The sequence below is a fragment of the Bufo bufo genome, chromosome 1 (genome assembly GCF_905171765.1).
Source record: "Bufo bufo chromosome 1, aBufBuf1.1, whole genome shotgun sequence".
Taxonomy (NCBI): Eukaryota; Metazoa; Chordata; class Amphibia; order Anura; family Bufonidae; genus Bufo; species Bufo bufo.
This window is the reverse complement of record NC_053389.1, coordinates 152,247,627-152,265,672: the sequence shown is the minus strand read 5'-3', so window position 1 is coordinate 152,265,672 and position 18,046 is coordinate 152,247,627. Positions and strand designations below refer to the sequence as shown.

Below are 18,046 nucleotides of genomic sequence, written 5' to 3'. Positions count from 1 at the left end.
CAGGTTGGGATGTCTGCCATTGCCACTACAATGCCCTGCGGTAACCAGCTGCACCCACCACACAATGGACAGAGCTGTGTATTCTGGCGCCTATTTACAAAGCCACCCAAGCTACTCCCATATACCTGACTGGGGTGTGGGATCCCTGCCCATCTGATATTGGTGACCTAGCCTAGGGATAGATCATACATTGTTAAAGTATGGAATTCCCCTTTAAGTTGTGGCGCAACCCACATGGTGTCCAGAACAGGGGTCCCACCAGGTGTGGCACATGGAATACATGAAGGAGTGCAGGTGTGTGCCGCTCTCCATTCTCTTCTATAGACATAGCTGCAGGTCCCTGAGGTCTATATTCCGCACCTATCACACACCCATAACGACAACATGGAAGCCTCAGGGTCATCATGCCTCCCCCTGCATCAGACATTCGCCCTATCAGCATGACTGTTCATTGCCACATAGAGCAACCACTTGCAGTGTCATTGCCCCCTTTGGGAGCAGGTAAAGGGTTAATTGCTCGGCTTGTGATTGCTCAGGTCTGATTGGTCGGCCCACTGACTGACGAGCCCCTACCCAGTGTGATTGGAATGGTGACGGGCAGAACACGCCCTACGCTTGATGCTGAGCCAATGGAAGCGGGGACGGGGCGTGACGTCAGGTGGCTTCAGAGACAACTTAGGCTGAAGTCCGTGTGTCTGTCACACAGCAGTCAGAGGACAGAGCAGCGCTACATCCGGGGACCACTGACATCACCTGAGCTGTCACCATGGCGGAGTGAGTACCTGGCGTCTTCCCCGAGAGGTCACGTGATCATATTCTAGTCACATGCAGGTCACAGGGTCTGAGCTGCCCCTTACCTATGTATCCATATAGCAGGGCCCCTTATCTATAGTCCTGGTCCTGATGGGAGTGTCATCATCAGCGCCAGTGGTAGAACTACAACTCCTAGCATCCTGCTCCTCCGCCTGTGGGATGTGGCTGGCAGGGCATGCAGGTACTTGTAGTTCTACAACTACTCAGTCAATCTGTAACAAGGCCCCCACCTACCATGTGTGACTTATAATACTAGAGTGTCCTTATGTGGTCCTGGAGCAGGGCCTTGCTGCCACCTCTGCACCAGGAAGCAGGGGATCGGCAAGTGTTGGACAACCCCTTTAATATTCTTCTCTCTGCAGAAGTCAATAGGACCGTAGCATCAGTGATTTCCTTTGACTTCAGGAAGAGAAGAGTTGTTGTCACCCTGGGCCACAATGTATCAACTTGTAACAAATTGAATTCCCTGCCCCGCCCCTTAATAAGGCTACACGGCCATATGAAGATGGTGTCCTCGCAGGTAATGTTGGTCAGCGAGATCGTCAGTTTGCCAAGAATCCAACTGGATTTTTGGTTGCAATTTGCACAGACTTTACTATTTTCGCTGATCGACTGTGGACCCATTCATTTCAACAGGGCCGCAAAAAATGTGGAGAGCACACCCTGTTCTGTCCGCATTCGTATGTCCGTTCAGTGGCTCCGCAAAAAAGATCGTGTCCTATACGTGTCCGTATTGCAGACAAGAAAAGGCATTTGCGGAACAGAAATTGCAGGGCGCACTCGGCGTATCGGCCTAAAACATCCCAATATTGCTCTGAGGTCATTGGGGCACGTTTATGAATACTACTGTGCCGCCAATCAATACTCCGCTGTGTAAATATGATCTAAAATGTCTATTATTCCCATTGGCAGTCATGTAGGCTGCGGAGCGGTGACAGGTTGTACTTTTCACATAAACATTGCCCAAATCTTATGCAAATGAGCTTTGCCATGCAGTTGCTCGCGTGGTTTTTACAGGTAATTTCTCAAATTTAACATTTTTCTCCTGTAAATTCTTCTCTTTGGCTTCAAAATAGAGATCAAATCTGCAATGTGTGAATAGGGTGTAAAGCAGACACATGAGCATTCTACATGTGAACCTAAAGGGCTATTCTGGTTGTGTTATGGGGATGACTATCAGATCGGTGGGGGTCCTGAAACTCTCATAAACTGCTCAACCGGCTGCTCTGTTCATTTTGGGGAGCCATACGGGGTACAGGGCTCTCGTGATCAGTGGGGGTCCCAGCAGTGAGACACCCACGATCAAATAGTTATCCACCACCGTGTGGTTAGGGGATAACTTAACCTAATTCTCCTTTGGGGTTTGGCTACATGGCGACATTTACGTAACGCAACTTCTTTTTGTAATGATAGTCAATGGCATCGCAATGCAACATACTGCAATGAAAAAGTCGCAAAAAATCTGTTCAAGTTGGATTTTTATTTTTTTTGCGATACCATTGACTATCATTACAAAATGATTGCGACTTTTCTGCATCAAGAAGTTGCATAACAAACGTTGCCGTGTAGCCGAACCCTTAACCATTACATGTCTTGCGTAAGATACAGGTGTAGTGTCCCTTTACACAGATCTGAGGATTAGTTGCAGCATATGGGTGAATCCGCTCATGTCGCATGCAGATTCCATTGCGAATTTCACTTATTGCATTGCAGTAAATGGAATCGGTTGTATTTCTGCAGCACATAGGACATATATAGGGTGGCCCACGAAAAAGCAGCTCGACTCCAATATCTCCAAATCAAACTGCCTAATAGTAAATGTCTTAGTTGCCCATAGCAACCAATCAGAGCTCAGCTTTCAGTTCCTACAGGGCTCTGAAAAAATAAAAGCTGAGCTCTGATTGGTTGCTATGGACAACGAAGACTGATTTACCATTAGGCAGTTTCATTTGGCGATATTGGAGGTGGCCTACTTTTTCGTGGGCCACCCTTTAGAAAACCTGTTGGGAATTTTTTAATTTTTTTAAACCATGAGTGAATGGGGTTTGTTGAACCCCATCCACATTCGTTGTACTGCATTTTGTTTAAGACTGTCAGTACGGATTCTGCAACTGAAATGAAAGAGCGAGTACGCAAGGTGTGCGCTCAAGTGCCTGGAATGGGTGACAACCAACGCCACTGTCGCAAGAGAGGAATCTGTAATTTCCCTGCTAATAATCCGTCACTCGGGAGCCATGATGTAACGTGACAGTGACTGAGGGTGGATTTTCCCAAGGAAGCCGGTAATCCTGTATAGTAATCAGATCAGCAGGAAGCGCCCCCTCTGCTGTGTATTTATATACCTGTTGGATGATCTGTGGCAATTAGTTGTAGACCGCCGTTACAACATGCGAATCTCATCCGGAGATCAGCATGGCGAGCTGCAGATTACACCTACAGACTATAACAAAGCTGTTCACGACGCTTCCTGATCATACTGTGCCTCCTGGTTCATATATGGTACTGCGCACTGTGGCATCTCATATTGCTGTGACTAATACCAGGGAACAAGGAAGAAAGACCTTGGCTTTCTGCCATGGGAAGGAGTGGTAGGGCTTAAATCTAAGTGCCCCCATGTCTGTTCTTGCCTATTGCTGCATGCTGTCTCATGCCTGTGCCCGGGTGTACCCAGTGCTTACACAGAGGGGTTAACTGCGTTACAAGCCCAAGAAAGGAACCTGGCACCTTCGGCTGGCCTGGATTTCCACCAGTCAGTGAGGCATGAGGTAAGCCGTGCCTCCTACCTCCGTGGATGGGTGACCTCAGGCTTTCCTCACACTAGTTCCACGTGAGAGATGTATATATGGATCCTATTAGGAGAATTCAGGGTGTCTTCTCCCTAAATAATAAGACCACCATGCAGCCCCTAAGTGAATAAAGTCTTAAAAAGCGGAAGTTTACCTTCTGTTGTCTGGTCCCAGATACTTAGCTATCTGATAGTGACCCCATGGACCGTTTCGCTCTTGGTATCGCTCCCTCCGCAGGTGTCTCAGGCAGTCGGTCACCGTGAGCGCCGTCTCCCTCTGACTGTGCGAAGACCTGGTTGACCGTGTCCTTGATCAAATATCGTAATACTATACACAATAATATAAGAATACATAGTCTAAAAGGCTGCACGAGTTTTTGAAGAAGTTGAAAACCGAGAAGTAGATCTCTCCGAGAGGGAGGAAGTAACTAACTTCTCCGCCTAATCAATAATCATTAAGAATCACTTCATCTGCAGCCTAAGATGTGACTGATCTGTAGGATAAGACATTGTATTTATAGCAAAGACATGTAGCAGTTTTATTGTCCACCCTGGCTGCTGGGCCTTTCCAAAACCAACACATGCAGTGAATGAGTCGTTCCCTGACTGCTGGGTGTGTATTAGAACGTACCCCTGCCTCGTCCTCCTGTGACCTCCAGGCCCGGTAAACGTATTCTTTTTTTTTTCTCTCCTAACCAGAGCTGATATCGCCCTCATTGGATTGGCTGTGATGGGCCAGAACCTGGTCCTGAACATGAACGATCATGGCTATGTGGTAAGTGGCAAGATGGGGAAACGTGATGTTGGCTCAGGGCTGGGTTATGTAACTCCCCGCTCTTGGGTGACTTCCTTGCTTGGTAAACATCAGATATGAGCCAATAAAATGTAAAAGACAAAACAAATTGTAAGTTTGGTGTAAAAGATAGCAAATTCAAAATGCAAAAAATTCAAATGAGGGGGTATTCACACGACCGTATCCGTTTTGCAGTCCACAAAACATGGATACCAGCCCGTCTCCGCACCAGTTCCATTTTATCTTTGTAGGTGGGGTCTCCAGAACTGGACACAGTATTCCAGATGTGGTTTTACTACCTCTGTATAGAGCGCTAGGGAGATCCCATCATACTGTGTCCAGTCCTAGAGACCCCACCTACAAAAAGACAGAGATAAAATGGAACTGGTGTGGAGACGGGCAACAAAAATGGTGGAGGGTCTTAAAGGGGTTATCCAATATCTAAAATATCTCCACCAATGCCCGGGCCCCTTGTATGGATTATACTTACCTGCTCCCCGGGAACCGCGTCGCTCCGGGTCCCTGCACGGCCGCCACTGCATCTCCTCGTCGCTTGGATCAAAACATCCAGTGACTGGGATGAGTCCCCTTGAGTCTGGTCATTGTCACGTCTGGCTATTCGAGCGACGGAACTCCTGTGCTGGGGGAAACATGACCCAGTTTTGACAGTACTACAACTCCCAGCAGGGCATGATGAGATTTGTAATTTTGCAACAGCTGGTCGGTCACATTTTGGAAACTACTGCCCTGGAATAGAATTGTAGGAAGGGGGCATTTAGATAGATGGGGTTTAGATAGGCTTTAACCAGTGCTGACAACCCCTTTCTCCCTTTACAACACGCGCATGCTCAGCCAAGCTAAGAGTGCATGTGTATGTGGGATTGGGAGAGATGGCTGTTGGCTGAACAAGCATTGGCCTGACCGATATCTGATGTGTATGGCAACCTAACTGTATAAAAAGGAAATACAAAGTAATGTATGCACAGTCGTATAGGTTACACGTGACCTTGTCCCCTTCCTCCAGGTTTGTGCATTTAACCGGACCGTTTCAAAGGTTGACGAGTTCCTGGCTAATGAAGCTAAAGGCACCAAGGTGATTGGGGCTCATTCTTTAAAAGAAATGGTTTGCAAGCTGAAGAAACCTCGGAGGATTATGATGCTGGTGAAGGCTGGAAAAGCAGTAGACGACTTCATCAATAGTCTGGTATGTATTGGTGGCCTTACCAGCTACTGGACCTCAGTGCAAGATCTGTGCCAGCAGGTGTATGTGGGCCCTCTGTCTATAATCCTGCACCATGTCCCCTGCTTGTCTGGTGATGTTGGTGGCCCTGTGTACCAGGACCACCCAACCATTGCATGCTTTTTATAGTCCTGTGATTCTTCTATTTGGCAGAGTCCTCTTTGAAGCTCTGCAGGGTGGAGGGTAGTCTCGCAGTGCAGGGTGGAGGATGCATCGTGTGGACAGGTCATAACCCTCCTATCTGCACAGTATTTAATCATACTCTGCAAATATGCGCTGAATCCATTGTGCTGCACAGTGCCAGGCCGCCTCCCAGTGTGCACAGCAGTGCCATATTGACACTGCCAGTTTGGTAAAACTTTCCTCGGTGCCAGGTGTAAATAAAATCCTCCTGAGTCACCTGATCTGTGCAATTCTTGCCAATTTCTAACTTAAGGTTTTTTGTTTTTGTTGCAGGTTCCTTTGCTTTCACCTGGTGACATCATCATTGATGGTGGCAATTCAGAGTACAGTGACAGCACAGTAAGTTTCTTTCCTGGTTGCCATGTTAAGTAGATGGCTGTACCTGCAGAACATTTACTGTATAATTTTATGGTTTTATTTTTTCATCAGAGGCGCTGTAAGGAGCTAAAAGCCAAGGGCATCCGGTTTGTTGGTAGTGGTGTTAGTGGAGGAGAGGACGGGGCCAGATATGGACCATCTCTGATGCCTGGGGGAGACAGTGAGGCTTGGTAAGACTTATCAAAAGATCTTAAAGCTGCTGCAGTGGAACCTTGCATTGCTGTTCGAAGATAGTTTTCTCACTCCATTAGAGGCTGAAAATAAATGTCAACCATGATTTAGCATGCCCTAAAAAACCATACATCATTGTAGAGGTTTTCAAGAATCAAATATATTTTGAAGCCCCCTCCTCCTGCACCATTTCCATATAATGTAGTATAATCCTTAGAAAAGTGATGGGTTTGGTTCAGTATGCCGTGAGCCAGTATTAATTGAAATACTTGGATTGTCTCATTGTGTTCGCTGCTGCAGCCATGCATCAGTATTCTCAGGGATTTGTCTTTTCCTTACAGGCCTTACATTAAAGACATTTTCCAGGGCATTGCAGCTAAGGTTGGGAAGGAGCCATGCTGTGACTGGGTAAGTGAATTTTGAAACTAATGTGATAGATTTTTCTGTAATTTTTTTTTAATTTTTTTTGCATTCATAGAGTTGCTGTGAGGAGTGGTCCATAGTTCAGAACCTCCAATTAATTAGCTAGAGTAGATATGGAGGACCTCTCTCGAGGACCGGACCTGACATGCCCATGCTTTACAAGAATAGCATTGTGTCCTACTTGATATCCCTTGTGCTGGTGCTGCCGGGGAGTTCCCCTGGATTACTTGCGGTCCAAACGGTGGGACACCCTCTGTTCACCTTTTCTGGATTTCTTAATTTTAAAACCAAAATCAGCAGCCGTGACTTGAGCTTCATATCTTTCTTTGGATAAAATATAAAGCACCAGTTTATGGAATAGGGAGCATAAAGTGTTAAATCGCCACTGGTTGGAGTAGAGCAATTGACTGACAGAGCTCCCATCGCAATGGCGTACTGAATCCCTTAAGTCTGGTTGCCTCTCTTTTAACCCTTTGCGGGTACCTTTTAGACCTAAACCTGATCATCTCATTATATTAAACACAATCAGAACCTGAATGCCATATTCTTATTCTTATTTTTAAATCTGATAATTTTTATTCATTTTTTCAGAGGTAAAAATAGAACATGAACATCATTGCACATACATGTTACAATATGAGATACACACAATCTCTATTAATGGATGCATATTGTCAAATCAATATCACATATTATGCATATCATCTGACAGCAGTGCAAGATATTAATATTTCTATAAATGAAGGATGATGCTTATCATAACCAATTTACTCTCATAACCCTCAACCCCCACCCCCGGCGATGAGGCGGGCACGGCATCAACCATATATTTGATATCCATAGGGTAACATCACTCCTTGAGTGTCAAACCAGCTTACCCAACATGTCAGCCCTCCTATGTTAACTTACATGCATGAGCACGCGTACACTTAACACTGTACTACCTTCGTATATGTTAATTCCATAGTGAGAGGTTTAGTTATATTGCAACAGTCCTATATTCCACCTATTTGTCCCAGATTTGAATGCCATATTCTAATAACTGTGGTTTTGGGCAGGTGGGCGAAGAAGGCTCGGGTCATTTTGTCAAAATGGTTCACAATGGAATTGAGTATGGTGACATGCAGCTGATCTGCGAGGCTTACCATCTGATGAAGGACATCCTCGGGATGGAGCAGGATGAGATGGCGAAGGTGAGATGCGAGGAGTTGTTACATTGAGATGTCAGGTCTTCATTTAGTGTTCGCAGTAAATGGGGAGGCACATAACAGGAACAGACTGAGCAACCATGGTTATCCCTCATGGGTGGTGAACAGAGCAGAGAACATGGTGAGGTAAAAAAACGGGATCCGTTGTTCCATATTTTTATTTTTTCTCTCTTAAGTCCTCTTCCGTTCCGTTATTGCACAAAACATATCTGTATGGTTTCCGTATTTCATCAGTTTTTTTTTTTTTTTTTTAGCGGATCGTAGACAGAAACAGTAACTTATTAATCGCCAAACACATGAGCAATATGGGCTGGGCATAGCATTTCTACAGTATGGATCCACAAAATACGGATGACATACGGATGTGTTCCGTGTGCGTTCCGTGTTTTTTTTGCGGACCCATTGACTTGAATGGGGCCTCGGACCGTGATTTGCGGACAATAATAGGACATGCACTACTTTTTTGCGGGACAGCCATGCGAATAAACGGAAACGGAATGCACACGGAGTAACTTCTGTATTTTCTACAGCCCCATTGAAGTGAATGGGTCCGCAAAAAGAACAGAAGCGGAAAGAAAATACGTTCGTGTGCATGAGCCCTAACGATTCACACTTGGAGGTGCAAGGCATTGAAAAGGTGGAGATGCACACCATAGACTACTAAATGCTGAAGCTAGATGGATATTCAAATTGGATACTTGTGTACCTAATGGGCTAAACCGCAAGCAAATATTTTTTTTTTTTTTTTTTTTTTTTTTCTATGTATATTGCTGGCTGTGTCTGTTAGCACCAGTATTCACACCACCTTGCTACGACTAAGGGCTCATGCACACAACAGCGACGTGTTTTGCAGTTGGCAAATTGCGGATCTGCAAAACACAGATGCTGTCCGCGTGCTTTGGAACGGGCCGCCTATAATAGAAATGCCTATTCTTGTCCGCAAATAGGACAAGAGAGATATATAGATAGAGAGAGAGAGAGAGAGAGAGAGAGAGAGAGAGATATATATATATATATATATATATATATATATATATATATATATATACCGTATTTTTCGCTTTATAAGACGCACCTGATGATAAGACGCACCTAGGTTTTTGAGGAGGAAAATAAGAAAAAAATATTTTGAACCAAAAGGTGTGCTTTTAGTAGCTTTTGAACTAATGGTGGTCTGTGGATGACGCACTGTTATGGGGGGATGTGTGGATGACGCACTGTTATGGGGGATCTGTGGATGACGCACTGTTGGGGGGGATCTGTGGATGACACTGATGGGGGGGATCTGTGGATGACACTGATGGGGGGGATCTGTGGATGACACTGATGGGGGGGATCTGTGGATGACACTGATGGGGGGGATCTGTGGATGACACTGATGGGGGGGGATCTGTGGATGACACTGATGGGGGGGGATCTGTGGATGACACTGATGGGGGGGGATCTGTGGATGACACTGATGGGGGGGATCTGTGGATGACACTGATGGGGGGGATCTGTGGATGACACTTATGTCATCCACAGATCCCCATAAGTGTCATCTACAGATCCCCCATCAGTGTGGAGGGAGGAGGCGGGGCCCGGTGCAGTGACTCTACTCTAATACACCTGGCCCCGCAACTGTTAAACATTCAATCTGATAGTATATGCTCTGTACGGGCGGCTCTTACTATAGTACCGTAAGTATAGCGCAGACCGGCATCTCCATCGGTCATGCGCCACCTGCCGCAGCTCCTTCTGTCATGCGCCGTCTGCCCCAGCTCCCTCCTCATGCGCCGCCTGCCTGCTTATCTCACTTTATGAATGAACAGGCAGGCGGCGCATGACAGAGGGAGCTGGAGCAGGCGGCGCATGACAGAGGGAGCTGGAGCAGACAGCGCATGAGGAAGGAGGTGCGGCAAGCGGCGCATGACTGAGGCAGATGCCGGTCTGCGCTATACTTACGGTACTATAGTAAGAGCCGCCCGTACAGAGCATATACTATCAGATTGAATCTTTAACAGTTGCGGGGCCCGGTGTATTAGAGTAGAGTCACTGCACCGGGCCCCGCCTCCTCCCTCCACACTGTCACTGATACTTCGCTGGCCGCGCTGTGCAGCATAGCGGCCAGCGAAGTATTCGCTTTATAAGACGTACGGCCATTTCCCCCCCACTTTTGGGGGGGAAAAAGTGCGTCTTATAAAGCGAAAAATACGGTATATATAATATATGTTTTGCGGCACAACGGAATGGAGCAACGCATTCTGTGTGCTGTCCGCATCTTTTGCGGCCCAATTGAAGTGAATGGGTCCACATCCGAGCCGGCTCGGATGTGGAACTAAACAAAGTTTGTGTGCATGAGCCCTGAGGGTGTTATATACATCCGAAACGTGTCAGGAGGTGTGTATTTTGTGCACTATGTGTTTGGCGTACCTGGATTTTATAACTATTCTTCAATAAAGGTTTCCATTGTTTTATTCGGAGGCTGGAATGACCTTTTTTTGTCAGTTTGCACATAACAAAATCTCATCAAAACATAAAAATGCAAAAAAAATCTAATTTTTTACATCTATACGTTTTTTACATCAGACGTTTGAAGACTGGAACAAGACTGAGCTGGACTCCTTCTTGATTGAAATTACGGCTGACATTCTTAAATTCAAGGACAACGATGGAAAGCCCCTGCTCCCAAAGATTCAGGACACCGCTGGGCAGAAAGGCACCGGAAAGTGGACAGCAATCTCTGCTCTAGATTTTGGAGTTCCAGTTACTCTCATTGGTAAGAACTTATTTAAACATAGTCTATTAAAAAGAAGTCCAACTTTTCATTTAGTGATGAAGAAGTATGCACCAAAAAACGGTAAAAACCCTTTAACCCCTACCGGCTCCATGACATACTATGATGTCATCGACTGCTTGTAGTTAAAACCCTCTGGTGATGATGCGGGCACAGGAGCAAGGCCTGCCCCATCATTTTCAGGTAGCAGCTTTATTATTATTATTTATTATTATTAGATTAAAATCTGATCCTTGCAGTTTAACCCCTCAGATGCTGTGGTCAATGTTGACATTAGAGGGAACTTCCACTGTCCTCCGATTGGTACCCTGCGGATGCAATAGCGGGGTGCTGAGTAATTGGCATAGCAGCTGGGGATTGTATAAGGAAGTACACACCCGGCCTGTCACAATATCATGCCAATGGGGTTGATTGAATATGATTAATACGAAATGTAAAATTTATTGATATTAAATTAAGAAATAAATAAAAGGCACCTAAAATAAAGGCACCTATGGTATAAAATATTAAAGGGCATCTGTCAGCAGACCTGTAGCTGTGAAACTGGCTGACCTGTTGCATGTGCACTTGGCAGCTGAAGACATCTGTGTTGGTCCCATTTCCCCGCATTGCTGAGAATAATGTTTTAATATATGCAAATGAGCCTCTAGGAGCAACTGGGGAGGTGCCGTTACACCTAGAGGCTCTGCAACTGCTTCATTCACCACTTTGACAGGTCCAGGTGTAATGACCTTTTCACTGCCTGGCCCTGTTAATCAAAGTGCAGAGGGTGCAGCAGTCGCAGAGAGCAGAGCTTCTAGGTGTAATGGCAACACCCCCATTGCTCCTAGAGGCTCATTTGCATATATTAAAACCTCATTTTTCTCAGTAATGCGGGCACATATGAACATGCGACTAACACAGATGCCTTCAGCTGCCAAGTGCACATGCAACAGGTCAGCCAGTGTCATAGGTACAAATCTGCTGACAGATGCCCTTTAAGAGATTAGCCGAACTCTTGTACTTTATCACAAATGTCTCAGAGGGATTACTCCAAATGCTCAACTGTAACTTCAACATGATCCGCCGTATCCACCCAACTTATGAAATGGTAAAATAACCATGAGATCCTACTGCATCCAGTGTAATGGTGGATTATCTGCTGGTTCCAGACCAGAGTCGCTGTAGAAAGAAAGATTGCTCCTTACATGTGATAAAATACAGCATTGAGGCTAATCTCCTAAAATTTGATACTTTTGGGTGCCCTTTTTTGAATTGTTAACTTTCATATTTATTCACTCCCTTTGGCATGGCAGCTGGGATTCTACTAAAGGGCCCCCAAGCCTGACCAGTCCGGATCGCTATTACATCCTGCCCCTGAAACCTAATTGTTATTGCTGCGTCCACAACCGGATCAATTAAATTAAAAAGAATGGGGGGCACAGTGCTGCAATAGAGCAGCATATCTGAAAAATAAATGGCGATATCACCTCTCCTAAACATGTCCTGTAGTGCCAGGTATTAATATTGTAATCTCAGAACCAGTGAAAGGTCCTCTTTTAAGTACCAAACTAGGCTGCGTCTGAAGGGGCTAATAATTATATGACCTGGAACCTCTCGTAATCTCATTTGGTCCCAAGGGTAATGGATTAACAGTATGTTACTGCATCTGGTGATGACGGCAGCTTTACCCTGTCTCCCAAGTATGCGAACAATAAGAGGAACTTCTTATCAAACCTTGTAATTCCCATTTTACACAAGCCGGTAGATTGACATTACAGTAAGGAGCCACATAGCCTACTGTGGGAGGACTTGATTTTCTTGCACTAACTTCCTGCCCACTCCCTAGGCTGCTGGTTGCAGTGGCGTAATCCCAGCAGGAAACACTTCACAACTTTCAGTGTGTCACCGTTAAACCAGTTATGTGGGCTGATGCTGGTGACGTCATTAGGGGAGTATCAACACGTTAAGATAGTGCTGCAGCTAAAATGAGGCTGTATGTCCCATTACCTGCATCTGCAGACCATCACATTACAGTCCCAGGCTGCTCCAGAACATCACTTTTTTTTTTTGTACATATATGTTTGCTTTGGTCTGATGCAATGGTCAACCAGGGTTTTTAGAACCTCAATAGGATGTCACCCATATATGATCTGTAAATTCCCCCCCCCCCCCCCCCCCCCCAACCCAATTAAGTAGAATGATACCAGACACAGCCACACTTGTATGTCTGAGCAGTGCTGCGGTAATCGGACACAACCACTACATAGTGTACAGGGCTTTGTAGTTCCTCCTGGTGAGATGGGCAGGATTCAGACCGCTGCTGATCTGATTTTGATGAATCCCGAAAAGCAACTTTTAAGGCTGAGTTCATTCAGAGGAAGATTTTTGAAGTGGAGACAAAAGTCCTGCACGCACAACTTTGTCACTGCTTCAAAAATCTTCCTCTGAGCTCAAACCTAACGGACCCCATTAGGCCCCTTTCACACGGGCGAGTATTCCACGCGGATGCGATGCGTTAGTTGAACGCATTGCACCCGCACTGAATACCGACCCATTCATTTCTATGGGGCTGTTCACATGAGCGGTGATTTTCACAAATCACTTGTGCGTTGCATGAAAATCGCAGCATGCTCTATATTCTGCGTTTTTCACACAACGCAGGCCCCATAGAAGTGAATGGGGTTGCGTGAAAATCGCAAGCAAGTGCGGATGCGGTGCGATTTTCACACACTGTTGCTAGGAGACTATCGGGATGGAGACCCGATCATTATTATTTGCCCTTATAACGTGGTTATAAGGGAAAATAATAGCATTCTGAATAGAGAATGCATAGTAAAATAGCGCTGGAGCGCTGACCGGAGTGACGTCACCACAGGTCCTGTTCCTCCACACAGCTAAGATGAAGACAGAAGGAGATGCCGGGCTGCGCGCTCAAGTGGATTAAGGTGAGTTAAATTATTTTTTATTTTTTTTAACCCCTCCAGCGCTATTTTACTATGCATTCTGTATTCAGAATGTATTATTTTCCCTTATAACATGGTTATAAGGGAAAATAATAGCAATCTACAGAACACCGATCCCAAGCCCGAACTTCTGTGAAGAAGTTCAGGTTTGGGTACCAAACATGCGCAATTTTTCTCACGTGAGTGCAAAAACGCATTACAATGTTCCCGCACACTTTCCCGCAACGCCCGTCTGAAAGAGGCCTTATAGTCTATAGGGTCTGTGGGCTCCGTTCGGCTCAGTTGTGTGCCAAATCCGTCCTTTACGTTCTCGTGCTCCTATAACTGAGCACAGAACGGAAAGGCTTAATGCTAATGTGAACTCAGCCTAAGTTGTGGAAAACACCTTTAACGAGTACAGCAAGAAGATGCTGGTATGAAGCTTCTCTTACACTTCTCCTTGATCCTGCAGGTGAAGCAGTGTTTGCACGTTGCCTGTCGTCTTTAAAGAGCGAAAGGGTTGTGGCAAGCAAGCAGCTTCAAGGACCAAAACAGGTCCCATTTAAAGGAGATAAGAAGTCATTCCTTGAGGACATTCGTAAAGTAAGTACTAAAGAAAAGAGCATTTTCCAAATGTGTGATCAATACAAATGCAATGCAAATCATCAAACCTGGGGAGGGTGGTGCAAGACATGTTATTGCACACTTTGTAGAGAATTTCTGCATTGAAAATGCATCCCATAAAAAATAAAAATAAAATAAAGAAATGTAAACTTTCCTTTTTTATTTTGCTCTCTAGGCTTTATATGCATCTAAGATAATTTCTTATGCACAAGGATTCATTCTGTTCCGTCAAGCAGCAAAGGACTTTGGTTGGAAGTTAAATTATGGTGGAATTGCAATGATGTGGAGGGGCGGTTGCATCATTCGCAGGTAACGGTACACCCGTAAGGCTGGATTCTGTTTATTTGTGGCAATTATGAGAATTTTGAAGCGCAGGACATGCATGTTTTTTGCTAGTGCATTTTTTTTCAGTTTGACGTGTCTGGCTTTTTTCTAAAAGCATTGCATGTGACACAATAGTGTGTGGGTTTTTTTGTTTTGTTTTTTCCCATAGAAATTCTGTCCCTTCACTTACACTGTAGTCTCAGTGGATTCCTGTTAGGGCTCATGCACATGAGCGTAATGGCTCAGTGCCCATGCTGCAGACTGCAAATGACGGTCCACAGTGCGCAGGCACTGGCTGTGTGCACTCTGTTTGCGGATGTGGACTGATTGACTTGAATGCGTCTGAGATCCGCAACATACGGCCAACATGTTCTATCTTTTTGCAGTATGGAAATCGGCAAATAGTAAAAAAAAAAACATCATTGGTGTTGCTGCGTCTGAAAATGCCTGAACTAAAAAAAAAATTGAATATTTTAATTTTAATACAAAGCAGGAGATTTATCAACATCAACAGCGGCACTTTCTGCGCCGGTCTTGATATCCCCTGCTCCGATGGAGGGCACAGGCCTTGTCATAAATTAGGCGAATCCTCCAGCAGTCCGAGATTTTTGTGAACGCTCCTGTAAAATCTCTCTCACTTAGTTCATTGGGGACACAGAACCGTGGGTATAGCTGCTTGCTGCCACTAGGAGGCGACACAAGGCTAAAAAGTGTTAGCTCCTCCTCTGTCAGCTATACCCTCCCCAGTCAGCAAAGAGCATATCCGTTTGTGCCCAAGCAGTAGTAGGAGGGGAAAAAAAAAACCTATATAAAAGCAATCGGCACACAAGTAATGCCAGAAGGGCCGAACCAAACTGAGGACCCCACTGGCAAACAAACTGCCAGCACCTGCGGTTATAATGAAACACAATGGGTGGGAGCTGTGTCCCCCAATGAACTAAGCGAGAAAGAGATTTTACAGGCGAGTTCACAAAAATCTCGTTTTCTTGCTCATATCATTGGGTACACAGAACCGTGGGACGTTCCAAAGCAGTCCATGGGAGGGAAGAACACATCCCCATGAAAACTGCCTCCTACAACCCTAAGCTAAAAACTGATAGCTCCTCCTCTGCCGGCTATAGCCCCTCCTGCCTGGAGAGAGCATAACACTTTTTAGCCTAGTGTCGCCTCCTAGTGGCAGCAAGCGGCTATACCCACGGTTCTGTGTCCCCCAATGATACAAGCGAGAAAATAAATTCGCTATGGCTGCTGGCCAAGCCACCCTTCTGAAAAGTGGGGAAATGCAACAATTTTTTAAAGTTGCAAATGCATAATTTGCGACTTTGTAACGCCACTTTTAAAGGGAGTCTCTCAGTTTTCTTACCAATATATCTAAGAGCACTGTATCACAGAAGATTGCAGACACATTCTGAGCATAGCTGTGTGCACTTTGTGTCTGTATTCCATGTCCTATATATATATATATATATATATATATATATATATAATATATTACAGCCATGACACATGGAGGGACATTTATCAAGACTGGCATAAAGGCAGATGCCTCTTAATAAATTAGGCGCATTTCTGCCTGCCGTGCACCAGAAACTGATGTCTTCAACACTTTCTGGTCCACGTTAAATCAAATCCATCGAGCCGCGCTAGGCAAAACCGCGCCGCCTTTTCTAAAGTGTCGAGAAGCTTAAGTCTTGAATTATGATGCACGTATGCCGTGTGCCATAATTTGTGACATTTTTACACTAAAATAAAGGCGTAAAGACTTTAGAAAATGACCCTCGTGGTCTTGAAAACAAGTCATGCATCCATAGGCATGGAGTAAGTTGTAACTTTAGCACAACTTTCAACAGCTGCTGTCCAAAACCAGTGACATGACTCCCCATTTATTTTTTATGAGATTTTTGAGGTGGTTTTTTTTAATAATATTTACAGCATTTTGTTTGTAAATATGATTTAATTATTATTATTTTTTTCATCTTTTGTTGCCTCTTTTCAGTGTGTTCTTGGGCAAAATCACAGAAGCCTTTGACAGAAATCCAGAGCTTCAAAACCTTTTGCTGGATGATTTCTTCAAAAAGGAGATGCATAGCTGTCAGGTGAGTACTGGGGGTGCAGCTAAAGGGGAAGTCCATCAAAAACATTACAATGACACCTGTGGATTTACCCTGTTAAACAGCAAACAGGTGTATCTCAGTCCATTTCTTAAATCATTTATTGTGTGCATAAACCTTGGCGCCCGCAGAGTGCTGCTGCATCCTAATGTTTACTAACCTACTGTAGGGGCCATAACTACAGGGTATGCACAGGTTGTAGTTGCCTGAGAGGTCACCTTCATGATATATAGGAGGACGGTAACGCTATACATTGTATGTAATGGTTGGCCCTATTAAATGTCTTTGCACTGGAGCTCAGAAGCTTTAATAAATGTATCTACTCACTATGGTTTTATCAATCTATTCTCTAGGAGTCCTGGCGCCGGGTGGTGAGCTCCGGGGTGCAGCATGGTATCCCCATGCCATGCTTCACCACAGCATTGTCATTCTATGATGGCTACAGGCATGAAATGCTACCAGCAAACTTGCTCCAGGTACTGTAAAGTTCATTGATGCTAATCTTAATGTTTTTAGGCCCGTGGTCGCCAACATGTGGCTCTCTGGCTGTCATGATGATATGGCTAATGGGAGTTGTAGTCTCTCAACTGCTTAAAAAATATTTTTATAGATTAAAAAAACATTTTTTCTGTTTTCAGGCTCAGAGAGATTACTTTGGGGCTCACACCTACGAGCTTCTGACCAACCCTGGACATTATGTTCACACTAACTGGACCGGTCATGGGGGCAGCGTGTCTTCATCTTCTTACAATGTTTGACATGTACTTCTCCATCTAGAGGAGTAGAGATTGGCCCGATCTGGACCCATCGTAATCTCTGTCCTCATGTGTTGTCCATATAATTTTTTTTTTTTCCTAACTTGTTTAGTGTGAGAATAAACGTTTTTATATGGTGGCTCCACTGTGTTGTATGATTCCTTCATGTCTTCCACAGTCTGAGATATTAAAGAGGACCTGCTACCACTCTTGACATTTCTGTTTTAGTAAATAATTGTATTCTACATGAGTCTATGTATAAGTGTACAACTAGGTGTTACCAGTTGGGTGTGTCCCTGCAGAGTCCGACACTGTCCGATCTTTAGGGCTCTTTACACGGGCCGAGAATCCTAAAGATAATTGCTAACAAGCTTTCATAGCAATGTTTGTTAGCGATTTATCTGGCAGTGTAGATGTACCACTGATTACCTGATGAATGAGCGAAACGCTTGTTCATCAGGTAATCCGATCGTTTGTGCAGACACCAAAATTGTTTGCTGGCGGTGTAAACACAATATTCTGCCGGCAAACGAGTCGG

At 44.9% G+C, this 18,046-nt stretch overlaps 1 protein-coding gene across 1 annotated transcript; it reads left to right on the top strand.

Moving 5' to 3' along the window:
• The first annotated feature begins 626 nt into the window (after window positions 1-626).
• On the top strand, window positions 627-17,722 carry PGD (phosphogluconate dehydrogenase). Its single transcript, XM_040430744.1, has 13 exons — window positions 627-774; window positions 4,298-4,373; window positions 5,416-5,595; window positions 6,088-6,153; window positions 6,244-6,362; window positions 6,705-6,771; window positions 7,845-7,979; window positions 10,563-10,752; window positions 14,167-14,297; window positions 14,494-14,627; window positions 16,639-16,738; window positions 17,107-17,229; window positions 17,392-17,722. Exons 1-13 carry the CDS (start codon window positions 767-769, stop codon window positions 17,509-17,511), a joined length of 1,449 nt encoding a protein of 482 aa, XP_040286678.1. The 5' UTR covers window positions 627-766; the 3' UTR covers window positions 17,512-17,722.
• Window positions 17,723-18,046: the final 324 nt, after the last annotated feature.